The 14,067-nt window shown below is 49.2% G+C and overlaps 1 protein-coding gene across 2 annotated transcripts in view; it reads right to left on the reverse strand.

Annotated features, from left to right (window-relative positions):
• Nucleotides 1-6,091: 6,091 nt before the first annotated feature.
• Nucleotides 6,092-14,067, reverse strand: part of GRIK4 (glutamate ionotropic receptor kainate type subunit 4) — a 207,549-nt gene continuing 199,573 nt past the window's right edge. The window contains exons 17-20 of one of the 2 annotated variants that reach the window (XM_055695858.1): nucleotides 12,857-13,082; nucleotides 11,291-11,419; nucleotides 8,401-8,519; nucleotides 6,092-7,861 (exon numbers count right to left, since the gene is read on the reverse strand). In XM_055695858.1, coding sequence (XP_055551833.1) covers nucleotides 7,496-7,861; nucleotides 8,401-8,519; nucleotides 11,291-11,419; nucleotides 12,857-13,082 — 840 coding nt within the window. In that variant the 3' untranslated portion in view covers nucleotides 6,092-7,495. Of the gene's footprint in view, nucleotides 7,862-8,400; nucleotides 8,520-11,290; nucleotides 11,420-12,856; nucleotides 13,083-14,067 lie in introns of those variants that run through there. The other variant, XR_008729783.1, reaches the window with a different exon arrangement.

Raw genomic sequence — 14,067 nt, forward strand, 5'->3', positions numbered from 1 at the left:
AAAAATGAGTGCAGACATGAAAATAGCTGGGTCTTCCTCTGCCAAATGCTCTGGATTCATAACTAGTTGTTAGGATGAGATGAGAAGTGCCACTGCTGTCTGATTTTGAAATGGGACTTTGGCTGGGAGAACAGGACAAAAGAGAAGCTGTCTCGCCTTGTGTGTGTAATGATTCCATTACAGGTCTGGATCTCACTTGGAGAACGATGCTGGCTGAGCATGTAGGCTGACAGCATTCATAATAATTAACCATTAATGTTAGCAAACACTTGGCAAATCTCCACCCACTTTCATCCGGAGCGCTCAGAGTCCTTTGCAAACATGAACAGAATAAACCTTGCCAGACCCCTTCCAGTCCTACCCATTAATCCAGAGAATTTCCTCCACTTCTGTTCTCTGACAGGGTATTTGGTAAACACAGCGAGGTTGGAAAGTACTCAGGTCATCCCTGTTTTACAACGTAGAGCGGAGGCCCAGGGTGGTGAAGTGACATTCCCAAAGCCCCAGCCGGCGCTGCTGGTGCAGCGATAGTGAGCGGCTGTAGCCTCCATCCCTGCACCATCCCTCCTGTGCTGGGCAGGGCGTCATCCCTATCTCACTGGCAAGGAAGCCCAAGCAGGAAAGGGGATGCAGGCTGTGCCCAAAGTCCAACACAGATCAGCAAGCTGGTAGGGCGATAACTCTGCTGCTGTTCTCACTTCTGTGACGCAATGGCCACCGCAGACAGAAATAACCGCGAGCAAAGCATGGGGCAGCCAGAGCACAGTGGCCTGTATGACAGCATCTCCCGCTGCGCCTGCTATGGCTTGGTGGCATTTTTGCCATTCGGTTTTGCCATCCTTGCTGCTGCTTTCTCAGAGCTCCTTGTGGACGTGATTTTGTTCAAAACCACCCAAACAAAACCAGCAGGGGCCTTCATTCCAGAATAATGATGCTCCCTTGAAATACAGTGTCCACATGGGGGAATTACAATGAAACAGCTTGGTCAGGGTAACTATTACCTCTGCTAAACCAGCAGATATCCCCCACAAAGACACTCCCTTACAAAACTCCGTTTTTACATTCAAGGTCTAGCTTCAAAAAGAAATAACAATCCATTTGACTCAGGCACATGGCCAGCAGCATGCCAGGGCCATCTGAAACGGCCAGCAAACAAACCTTCCTCACAGAAGAGAGCGATCTGGCTCACAGGACCTCAGAGCATGGACACTTGGTAGCCTCCTGCTAATGTCTGGCTCCCTACCACGTCGTGACCTCCATTTCAGCTGTCTGAGGGCTAAAGATGTTGTGGCTGATCAATAGCTCACGAATAAAACCAGAGGCTGTGTGTTCACCTCCTTGTCCCAGTTTAGTTCAGCAAGCAATAATCAGAGCATCCTCTACAGCTGTGCTCACTAACACGCAAGGGTATTTACTGTAGACTCTGGAAGAACAATCAGTTTTAGGCAGGCAGCTCAGACATCTTAGTGCTCACCTGGGAATAAGAGGTCTTTTTTCTTTTCCTCCCCTAGTTCTTTCCCCTCATTTGCATTCACTTTTGGCTTTGAAATAAATTGCTTTAAATCTCAGCTCAGCAAGAGCTAAGCGTGAAAAGCCAGGAGACTACATTCATGAACATTTCCTGGGAGTTCAGGCAAGAGCCAATCTGAGACCTTTTTTCTATGACTGAGCAACATGAGGAGGAGTATTTTGGGTATGAATAGGAAAGAGAAAGGTGCTTGGAAGGCAGAGATGGAGGAAGAGAAAAGACAGAAGATAACAGGTTTCACCCATACTGGTCTAAATTGCCTTCTCCTCACCAATGTCAGTGATGTTCCCCCCCTTACCTCAGTTAACATTTTGTCCCAAACAAAGCAGCAAGTCCTCCCTGTTTTCCATGCTGCACACCAATCGGGAGTTCTGGCAGCCACTTTGGACCAGCTCGCCCCAGCGCAGCTCACAGCTGACTTAGAGGAGCTGAGGATGCGAGCAGTCCTGACGGGCCGAGAAGAACGTCCGTCTGCCAGGAGCAGCCCTTCTCACTGCCTCTGCACTCCAACAGACGTTTTCTCTCCCTTGCACCCTAAGCTCAATATACGATACACCGAAAACACAAGTACCACGATAAAAACAACAGAAAGGGTTAGTCTGGACAAATTGGTCAAAGCACGAAAAATACTGTTCCAAAAGAGCCTAAAGTCAAAACCCAAGAAATGTTAGGTCTTTCCATTGTAATAGACCCTTATTTATCACATTGGAAAGGGTACTTCTGAAAGGCAAATGGCCAGCCAGTCTCTTTGATACATGGAGATGCTTCAAGATAGGTATGATATAGAAAACCCAGGCAGAAGATATGTACCGGCTAATCTGACAGTTATCTCTTTTACAGCCAACTACTGTCATTTCAGTCTTTGAGAACTGCCAGCTACACTGATAACTGCAGACCTAAACCCAGCAGAGGAGAAAGCCTTTGTTAATTAAGCTAGCTTCCTTCATTTTCTTACTGATTTGGCCCCCACAGTGCTTTCGGGGAGCCGCTGTTGTGTGGCCCTTTGTGCCGGTGATGGAGTGCTGCACGCCCCCCCCCGACAGCTGCACACTGGTGGCGAGGCAGGCAATCCTCATCTGCCGGCTAGAATGCTCTCTGGGATGAAATGTTGCAGTCCTGCCACAAATCAGAGTATTAACTCAACTGGAGCACAACAGATTCCCCTGTGGAGGAAAAAAAAGTCTCCCTGAAGGATGCATAAACCTGCCCATTGTCAGATCCAGCTGATAACAGGGCTGATTTTCTCAGCATGCTATCAGGTTCCAGAGGAGCCTATTTATACTGAATTCATCAGTGCTACTTTGTACCCAGAAGAGTTCAGCTCTGTATTTTCAATCAGTTAGTGGCCATCAAACTCGTAATGGGGTTTCTGGAACTGTGGGTGCTTTATCCTCTGTTCAGCAGGCGTTCCGGCACGCTGAGCCGTTGCTCCTCTAGCTCTGTTCAGGTTGCAGCTCCTCATCGCAGATGTGCTGTCCCCTCAGATATTCAGCAAAAGAAGGGACCAAAATCAGCAGACTTGCAAGTGTCAGGTGCGAGCCCAGACTTACTTTTTACCATTTCTAATAGCAGTTTACAGTTCCTTTTGCAGATCACTGGCCTGATTCTGTCTCCACTTATGCCTCTAGGTCATGGGGGCTATTTCCCTTGCTTTGGAGCAGTGCCTCACTGGCAGGCTCTCCCCCTGACAGGCAGTGCTACTTTTTCCCTCTAGTCAAAGCCCCACAAGAAATTTCATCACCTTCATTGAATACACGAGTGTAGAAGAGAGAAATGCATATCTTGTGGGTAATCTCAGAGCTGAATGAAACAACAGCTGATGGAGGGGCCTTTGATCACTCATGCAGGCCTTTTCATAGCCAAATTGTGACAGCTTCACCCCCAAACCTAACACCAAAGCAGCCCTTCCTTGTTTCTTTGCTCTTTCACCAGATCATCAGAAACCAGTCATCATCCAGCCTCCACCAGCAGGCCTTGCTTACAGGTCCCTTTCTTTTCCCATGGGATGTCTCTACCATTCAGAGTCATCACCCAAGAACCATCAAAACCAGTTGCCCACATTCCTGTGTCCAGCCCAATTACCCTGTGCCCACAGCTGCAGGTACCAGCACTATAGGTATCTCCGCCAGCTTACACATGACAGCTGGACACTCACCCCTTCCAGCTGTAACACCCTTTTCTGTAACTCAGGATCTCTGCAAAAAAAGCAAAGCAAAATAATTGCTATTCCCTTGGTGTCTTCCTTTGGGGACCTCTTCGGATCACCTTTTGGGTCACTTACCTGGTGAGGCACTTAGGGTTCAAGGAGAAAAGCAGACTTGGCAGGGCAGAAGCAGGCAAGATTTCTGCAAATCTGAAATGGTTAAAAAGATTCCTGCTTCAGGACCACTACGGTCCAAAGGGTTCAGTTTCTATTCTATAATTTATAGCTCACCATCTTTATTCCTGAAGTCCTGTGGACTCTCATGGTTCACGGGACAACCCTTTTCTATTTTACTTATGCCAGTCAGTTCAGTAAATGCCCCCAGGTTTCACCCATGCAACCCCTGGGGAGAAAATAGCTTTTTATCATCAGGTGAAAATGGAACTGCCTGGAATAACAACAGAAACACGGGTTTTAGTGCATGAGGAGAGATCCCAGGCCTTTTAGTTAGGAACCTGCCAGACTGCTGTTGACCCAGCCAGAGCTGGAGAGTTGGCTGTCACTGCAGGGAGAGATGTAAGCCCTCGGCCTCACTGCTGGGCTCCCTGAACAGAACGGGCAGCAGGAGGATCAAACAAAACAGTTAGAGGGGATAAAGCAAAGTATTAAATTTTAATTGATCTAATCTTTGCCTCCCAGTAGAATTTGCAGAGATATCTTACTAGAATTACTCAGGTTTTATCAGGAGACAGCAATACTGGGAAAGTGCCTTTTGGATGGCAAACGACTCCAGATCTTGAACTGCACTAGCATTGGGACCAGCGGAGCAAAAGAGCCCCCCCAACAGTTTCAAAGATGAAAGCAAACACTGAGGAGAGAGAGAGAGAACATGTGAGATGCAAACCCATCTGGGCACACATGTATGTGAGCACGGACCCAGGCTTATGCATAATGCTGTCTGCTGTGGGGTCTCTCCGGTGTAAAATCTATAGGTATGTACCAGCGAATAGAAAATATAGGACCTACAGAGACGGAGAAAAGGCATCCAAATGACAGCAGCTTTTATCCCTCCACTGCTCTTCCGAGGTCCATTCCTGCTCTGAGTGCAAACACTCTGAACATTTTTTAAAAAAAAAAAAATTAAAAGAGAGAGAAGAGGGCAAGAGGGACATGGAAAAAAACCTTAAAATACAGACCCAGATATAAAATACCATATGGGTGGAGTGAGCTAACACACAGATAAAAAGCAAAGACAGTGAGAAACCAGGTGGTTTCTCATCATTTTTTCCCTGACATCCTCTGTCTGAGCAGATGACTACAAGGTCTTTGGAGAAGAGAGGAATAATGTCTGACTCTGTCAAGATCCCTCTTTATTCACTGTGGTGAAGGGGTGAAAAAACATCAGGTCTGATAAATGATTCATGGAACCTTTTCTTCTGCTAATCTGTAAATAAATTTTAAAAAGCAGCTTCTTTTTGATGAATATATTCTACTGTTCGTAAAAACATGTCAGCCTTTAAACACAACACAGGCACACTCAGATGTCTCCGGTGTTGCTGTCAGTACTTTGAAAGCCCAAGCCTGGCTCCTCGCAGAGCGCAGGGATGGAGGTTTCACTGACTTACCTCACCTGAGGATCTGCCCCGCCGATCCCACGGCACCAGATGCCCAGGCTCTGGCGAAACCTTACTTCATCTCATGCTTGCACCTCCACTGTTCTGTTTAGTCAGGGAGAGGGCAACACCCCACAGATTTACAGATACAAAGGCCAGGAATGACCTTTGTGTACACCTCCCTGCGTAACAAGCTCTAAATCCCCTCCTCCACGTCGCACAGGCACACTCTGTGCATGCACATCTTACTGCTGTTGTGTGGCAGGCACTTCTTTTCACATGCTGTTGGAAACAACAGAACAACCCTAATGTGCCCATCACCATGGCATCACATCCTGTTCCCTGCACATCCTCCTCAGAAATATTTGCTGGAGCCAGGCTCCTGACCACGGCAACACGATGGATTTCACTGGCGGTACCTAACCCTCAGCCCTGGGGTCAACTGGGCTCTGATTAGCAAGTCTGGGAAGGCTGTAACCATCGTGGTCCACATCACATGGAAACCTGGGCCCCCTGGACAGATTTCACTGCTGCTAGTTAGGGGTTTGCCCCTTGCCACCACGTGTCGTGGGCTTTCTTTTGGGGGACTTTTTCCTCCTGTTTCCATTCAGCTACAGACAACAGCAACGCTGCAGGTGTGGACGCACTCAGGCAGCAGAGACCTGCAACAGCCAAAGCACCTCTTCCCTGTCAGCTGGAGAGTTGCTGCGTTTCTCCCTCAGCAGACGGGCCTCAAACTGTCTCACGATTTTTGTGAATGTTAACAGGGAAGGAAAGAGGAAAAAAAAGCATGATTATACAAGGACATCTTTTATTTCAGTACATTCAAGACAAAAAGAAAAGAAAACAATTCAAGAACAGGATGTACCCTTCACTCAAGGCTTTATCCCCCCTGCCCCTCTCCATTGTCATCTCTTTCCTTTTACAATCAGAAATTGCATAGAATTTGTTTTTCAATCAGAAAATTAAATTTGTCAATGTAAAACCCATGTCTGTACCAAGCAGAGGGTGAGCTGCTGCTGTTGCTAGGGAAGTAAATATTTTCCTTACATCAGATCCCAGGCTAATAGTTTTCTCAAATGCTGTGCGGCATCATTGCTGCTAGACATGGGCTGTAAGTCACCCTCAAAGCTGAGGGTGCTCCATGGGTCACGGACAAGGGGAGCTTGCGAGCCTGGGGCAGAGCTCAGAGTCACTTGTTTGGGAGTGTGCAGAGCACGGGCTGCGGATGTGTTGGGGAGCGATGGTGGGCAGCAAATACCACCTCCCTCCGCTGACGGGAAGGGCAGCCTTCCCCAGCACTCCCCAATCTCACCTGCTCCCACCTCACCTTCTTCAACAGGCTCCCCCACCCACATCCCAAAAACAGAAAGGAAAAAAAGCAAAAGCTAACCCCAGAACTAAACAAAAGACACAGAACCCCTGAAATTCCAGGCGTTTCAAGGCCTCTTTGAGTTCACTGTGTTTGTTGGTTGGTTTTTGGCATTTTAATATATATCTATGTATATATATATATTTTTATATATATATATATGTATTTTAACAACTCCTCAGATGGACTTCCAGCAAATGCTGCTTCTCATGGGGAGCGTGTCCCATCCCATCCCTCCCTTCCTCTCTCAGTCCACCTCCCACACTCTGAAATGGAAGAAAGACTTCAGCACCTGAAACCTGGTGCCTTGGAGACTAGGTCCTGACATACCCGAAATAAACCAAAACAAAATAATGACTCCTCCCTTCCTGTCCCTTATCCACATCAAATAAAAAGACCCTCCCCCCGCCCTTTGAGAACATCCCCCAAGTAAATCTACGTGATGGGGAGACAGCGCCAACATCCTTTCTCCTGGCCTGGAGTGGAGAAGTTCCAAGAACCGCTCTTGGCCCTGGGTGGGCAATATCTGCTACACCAGTTACCCACCACATCCCTCCTTCCTGCCTCGGAGCCGCGCGGTGGCACGGAGACAAGTGCTGGAGACAGGCCAGCCAGAGGACCTTGCCCCCGCTGCCCAGGCTCCGGCGAGACACGGGTCCTCTTGGACGCCGAAACCAAACCCTCTGGCCAGGCCTGCACGTCAGCCTAAAGGTCCGCCTTGCTCTGGAGAAGCTGGGTAACTGCTTTTAATTTAAAAACAAGTTGACATTGTACAAGTCCGTGTTCTGTAAAATGGAACAGGACCCTCCTGGCCCACCCCAACACCACCTGCCCCAGCACTACTCGGGCTCGCTGCTGTTGGTGGTCTTCTCCCACTCCAAGCTCTCTTCGCTCTGTGCGGGTGAGCCCGCGGACGGCCGTGCCCGGAGCCCCTGAAACCTGCGGCACTCGGGGCACACTCGGATGTGCGTGCACCCTCGGGCAACCAGGGCAGCTTCTTGTGCCAGTCTTTGTGCCAGGGGATCTGGCTCGCCCCCACTGCACAGCTTCCCATTGCTGAGCGTGGTTGTGCTGCGGGCTCGGCGCTCCTCTGGGATAATGGGGCGAGTCCGTATCATTCCCCCTCGCCTCCGATGAGGGTGGAAACTGTCCTTGCAGAGAATGATGTTGCGCAGCTCCGTCACCATTTCTTGGCACACCGACACCTGGAAGGCAGACCCGAGACATACTGCTCACCTAAGTAAGCTGTGAGCCCAGCAGCTGCGTCTGCTCTGGATACTGATGCCAAAGCATTACGGACTCAGTCGTTAATCTGGCCACCAGCTTTCGACATCAATGCTCGGACATTTACACTTGATTTAGCTCAACAGACTCCGCCTCTTGTCAGAGGCCCTCCAGTGTTCTGGATCCCCAGATCAACACAAGACCCAAACCTATTGCAGGTAGAAATGCTCAGAGGTGATCCTGTCTCCAGGAAAGGCACCTGGATGTTATACACATCCTTGACCCCTTCAAAAGCCCTTGGAGCATCCCTACAGCCTCAATCTGAGTAGGAGTGCATGAGAAGCTCGTGCACTTTAGACCCTGCCCAATGCACCCAGCCTTCTCATGCACGTGAGGTCTCATTACTGGGAAGGCTCATCTCAGCCTGGGTGCGTTACTTGCTCCAGAGCACTGCACTGCCGAGCACCCTGCAGATAGTAATGAACACACACTATCCCCTCAGGACACTTTCAGGTCCTACCTCTGACTGTTCAGAGTGCCGAAGGCTCCACAAAAATTCCAGCATTGCCATAAAAATTGCTACAATTAAGCCACAGATAAGAACCACAAAGATTCCACCAATGTTCTCCATTCCCAGGCCTGAAATAAAGGAGAAGAGAATGCTGTGAAGAGGTAGAAACAACATAAATTGCAAGCATCGCCGTACAGAAATCCCAACTCTTTGCTGTTCAGTTGGCACTGCATGCACCCGGCAAGGGACCAAAAACACACAGCCAGCCCTGTCTTATTAATAGCTAACCGCATGACTCAGATGGCAAACTGAATGACTTGCAATAACTGCACGATCGAAGACATGTTCTCAGAAATGATGATTTTGCAGATAAACAGCAAGTATACTGGAGGGAAGTACAAAGCAATTTGTGGACAAACTGAAAACAGGAGAAAAAATGAGAGATCAATCAGGCACATTAATCCCTGCAAATTATTCACCCAGCTCTAGTTTCTTTGAACTTTGCAAAAGAAGATGAGCAATGTTGTTTAAGAAGCAGAGATGAAGACGACAAGAAAGGGTTTTAAAGGAAGCTGACACCAAAAAAAGCTCCTTTGATTGCATTGCAAAGTGCCACTGAAAAAATTATTACAGCTGCTTGCATTGCAGTAGCAAGGAGAAGTTCCAAACAAGACCAGGAGGACCCAACACTTTTTCACTCTGTACAGTGACTGAATGGGGTCCCTGCCACCAGTGGTGCCTGTTTATGGATCGGGTGCTCTCTGCCCAGCACCCTCTGGCCCACGAGAAGGCAACAACCCCTTCCATGGGGTGACTCATCTCACCTCCTTTGGACCACTGGCTTACAACAGGATGACTACCCCCTCTGCTGATTGTAGGAGCCATTTGGCCACTTGGGCCAAACGCTTCACAGGCAGACAGCTTCGATTAGGGAAGGGACCAAGTTGCCCACACGGCAGCTGCCAGCCCTGTTCTACACAGCTTGCACTCCAGAAAGCTCACCAGCTGGAAGGAAAATCCACCCCTCAGGAACCCGCTCTGAGCTTTCCGTGTGCCAAGGCTGTCACCTCCCTTCCCACCATGGCCCCTTTCCCCAAAACTGCAGCCTGTGCCTCCATCCTGCCCTGCAGAACAGGACCGTGAGAGGAGCTGGGGAGCAGTGCCAGGCTCAGCACACACTGCCTGAGACACAGCTCTGCTCCTGTGCTTGCTGGGTTCGGGTCTCAAGTGGACTGGGCCCCTGATTGGATTGATTACAAAAAGCATGTGGTGCTTTGCACTGAGGTGACTGTACGAGGCCATTACTCAACAAGAACATCTATAAAAATCTTCCTCTCCCCTCTGTAGCATTAAATCAAAGTGTAAGAATCAATGATTTATTGACTTAATCTCTGCCTGGCTTTTAGATATAAAATCTCACCAAAATCCTTGTAAATTGCTGACCTGTTTTTTTCTAAAACTTAGGAGGTCACATTTCTCCCTCCTCCTCCGTCATTCTTTTGGCATTGCCTCTGGAGCAATTTAGCGACTCTGTAAATCAGCTCGCTGCAGAGATGTTTCCACTAAGCAACTGCAGGGCAGAAAACACAGCCCATAATCACAGTTTAGACCCAAGGAAAAGGCCATCCTCTCCTCCCAGCAGCTCTCAAATTTGAATTCAGGGCCCGTACCTCTCTCTACATCCGCCCATCATTCTGCCAGGGTGCCACCTCAGATGCCCATTCCAAGCTCACCGAGACGTATTTCCTTCCTCCATACACATGTACCAGCAGGCTACAGCCTTCCTCATTTCCCAAACTGAGGAAGTGAGCCATGACAGAGCACAGAAAACAGCAGAACAACTTGTCCAGGATCACCGAGCATGCCGGGTAGCACCCAGAGTCTGCTTCGCAGCCGTCCCGCCCCAAAGGCATCTCAAAACAGCCCGCAGACTAAATTCCGCTTCCGAGCTGCTTTTTGCACAGTCCGTGGATTAAAAGGCTCCCATGTGCCTGCTGGCCTCCAAGAGTAACTTCTTAAATAGCTTATTGCCTTGCCCTGAGGCCTGATGTCTTACACTGGGCCAACACCTTCTGTCTCGAGACTCACAGCCCGGCGGCACTGCCAGCACGGAGCACCACCTTGCATGCGGGGTCGAATCCAGCCGAGCTCCGGAGCGCACAGACACGCACCTACACCTGCTGCAATGTCAAGAAAACAAAAGAGGTACCACAGACCCAGCTTGGCGCTCTGTCTCTGCGCTCAGAAAGGTCAGCGGACTGTCCTTGCGGCTGGGGGACCTGCGGGCCTCCCAGACACCACTTGCTGAGGAAGGGGTGACTGCCAGAACTAAAAAAATGCAGCAACTGTGTTAAGCTGGCAACTGCTCTCATGCTGGGACTTCAGCCTAATGTGGTAGCTTTTATGGCAATTTACATAGCATTAGCCACAAGACTTCGCTCCTCAGTTTACAGATGTACTAATAAAGTCCTTGTGTCCCTTCCCCTGGCTGTTTGAAAGGCACTTTCACTTGGAGCCATTAACCAGCGGGCCTGTGGTGGAGATCCATCTCCCTTGAAGGAACCCAGGATTTTGGTTTGATCCCTTTAGCCATCCATTTTCCCAGACGTTCATTAGAAGCTAATTTACCCTCCATATGCCTCCAATATTTGTCACTTGGTTGTTCCCGCTATCGCTGCCCCAGGCAAAAACACACAGCATGAGGCACAGCAGAGCTGTTTGGCTTTCTCCTTGAATTGTGAAGGAAGGAATCTCAGATCAGAAGAAGAGGAAAAAGTAATTCTCAGGCAGAAAACCTGGCAGCGCTCACGTGCAGATCGACGTTCATCCTTGCACTGCTGGCAAAGATGCTTCTGCTGCCTGGCCCCTTCAGCATGCTACCAGGAGTGGTGTGGCTTACCTTTGGCTCGGTGGTCCTCCTCTTTGGGGCACTTGCCTCCTTCCCACCACTTTCGCTTCAGGATTTCCAGGCGGTTGTTCTCTTGCAACTGGAGAATAGCCAGGTCAAACTCGTCGCGAAACACAGAGCCTGCAACACCAAGAGGTATGTGGTAAGGCACTGCCTCGGCCGGCCTTCCTCCCCACTTGTCCCCGCCACGATGCCCTGCCAGCGTGCCCCACTACAAACGCTCATCTCTGAACGGTTTGGAAGGGGCTTGGGTCCATGTAAGCCCTTGAAACCTGCAGCCTCCCTGCTGGGACTGTGAACTGATTAATGTCATGTGCGGGTGGCAATTTCACTTGTCCACCGAGACCCACGCAGGCCGTTTAAAGAGGCCCATTACAAGGGGGAGGGGGGCTTTGGCTCCAGGGGCAGGGTCTGAACAGGCAGTTCAGCATTGCACCGCTGCTCCTCCAGGCCACTGAGGTCCCTTCTGTCGTTCTGCCTCCAACGTCAACCTTGCTCTAACACTCCTTCCCTCAAACTGGTGCACTGCAACAGCAGCCAGTTCAGCCTACAGGCAAGCCCAGATGCTCACGGCAGAGGAGGCTCACTTCTGCGCTCAGCACCGAGCTCCACTGCGCTCCTGGCACCTGCTACCAGAGGTCCCGAGGAAGGGCCGTGGGAAAGACACAGTTCTGCTGGTAACTCTGCACTACTGTCCCACCCAGCAGCTTTCTGCTCTTCTTATCTGCTACAGTTTCACTGTTTAACAAGACAATGTCAGAACAAATTTAGTCCTGAAAGTAAGGATTTGTATTCACCATCAGGCTACTGTGGCTTTACAAGCTTATGCATGTTAGCTAAACTACAGTGACTGTTTGTGTGACGGTTCTTATGTAATTCACCTTAACTTTGTATTGCTAAGTGCAGGTGCTTAAAGGTCAGGACAACGCTTCCCGAGCCCACGAGACTGGCTGAAAGATCAGCCGATTGCTTGGAATAACAACTACTACATCCTTTTTCTGTGCTGCCCTGGGAGATGACGTTCTCTTGGTAGCTCTCGCATTTGAAAGACAAAACCCCTGCATTTGTTAAACTTGATTATTAGCTCAGATAGTCACTGAATTGCCCAATTCTCTGTCCCGGAGTTTTAAGAACCACCAGCTGTTAAGAAACTTGTGCTAAAAACTACAAGGGTTGCAACAGCATTACTTTTACAGCACTTCTGAGATAAAACAAGCAGCACAAAACGTTCAAAAACACTGGTTCAAAAGGGAAACAGTCAGCAAAGAGCATATATGCAGAAAATAAGCAGCAATTTTGAAACATCTTTCACATGAATTATTTGAAGAGCCGCAGTCGCGTGTCACATGGCTCTGGAGCAGAGCAGGGTCTCGTACATCTGGCTCTGAGCGCGCACCTTGGGCAATTGCAATCTATTTGCTTTTCCTCCCAAGATAAAAAACGACCCTGGGCAGAGCTGTGAAACGTGACATTGGCTTTAGAGCTGGTTCAGCCTTTCAAACGCTCCGGTCCTCTGTCGACAGCTGAGAAGGACTAGAATTTTTCTTCACTGCCTACCGACGGGCATGCCAATCCCGTAGCCCTTGGTGTCCAGAAGGCCCCCGACCTGCGTGAGGTTGCAATTGCGCTGACGATAATACTCGTTCATGGTGGACTCCAGCAGGAAGGCGTAATTGGAGTTCAGCACGCGCGCAATCCCTTCCTCCGTGCTCTTCACAAAGACACTTGGCTGCTTGGAGTACATGTAGTTCCACATCCGCTGGTACGTCTGGTAGCGGGAGTTCTGCAGGAGAAAGGAGGCAAGTGCAACTAAGGTAGGAGCACCTTGCTGAAGCGTAACCCAAATTAGGTTAGTCACACAAATTAGGACGTCACACAAATTAGACGCCACTATGAAAAGGCCACAATTGGGAAAAGAGTCAAAGGATTTGGATGCCTAACCTCCATTTATTTCAATGAGGTTCAGAGGTCCAAATATCTTGGTGGATTTGAGACTTTGTTGGCAAAGCTGGGCATGAAATGCATGCCTAATTCTAACAGGTTGCAGCAAAGCTCTTTGCATAAATTCAATTTTAGAAAAATACATGGAGTATTTTTGCTGGAGAGCCTCAGGGAATCTGCTGCTGACCTAGTTACTGCCCTCATCTGTCCAGCTCTGTCCCCTGGGTGCAGTCACTTGGGCAAAGGACAGACGAACAGGGTGTGTGTTTGCTCCTGATTCGCTGCACTTTTAAACCTTAATCCTGTGTGTTAGTGTCAGGGGAAACAGCTGCCAGGACGGGCTACAAGGCAAGGTGCTCCAGCGTGGACATCGGTCTCATGCAGCCAGGAACTGAGGGGTGGTGAGGACAGCCTCAGCCACCTGCTCAACCCACCATTACATTCAACCCACCATCGTTACACCAGAGGCAAATGGATCCCAACACAGTTTAAAGTGTTGCAAATGGTACAAGAGGATCTTTTCCTAATTTCTTCTCCGATAATTCTCAGCAGCTCCCACACCCGCCAGGCAGTGCAGAATCACAGTCAGGATTTTAAACTTGAAAGCCTTCCTGAAAAGAACCGAGTGCCTCATATACAACCACCTTAGCCACTTGGGCTCTGTTCAGCTCATTTTAGATGTAACGTTCTGCTTTAAAGTAGCTTTTTGCCAAACCCCTGAAGGGTGTAAAGTTGGGCTGAAAAGCTCAGGCTCACTCGAGAGATTTCTCAGGCTTCTCAATTCAGTTCAGACTCAGAGAGGGGAAAAAGTGAGAAAAGCGCTCTCT

The sequence above is a fragment of the Falco cherrug genome, chromosome 17 (genome assembly GCF_023634085.1).
Source record: "Falco cherrug isolate bFalChe1 chromosome 17, bFalChe1.pri, whole genome shotgun sequence".
Classification (NCBI taxonomy): domain Eukaryota; kingdom Metazoa; phylum Chordata; class Aves; order Falconiformes; family Falconidae; genus Falco; species Falco cherrug.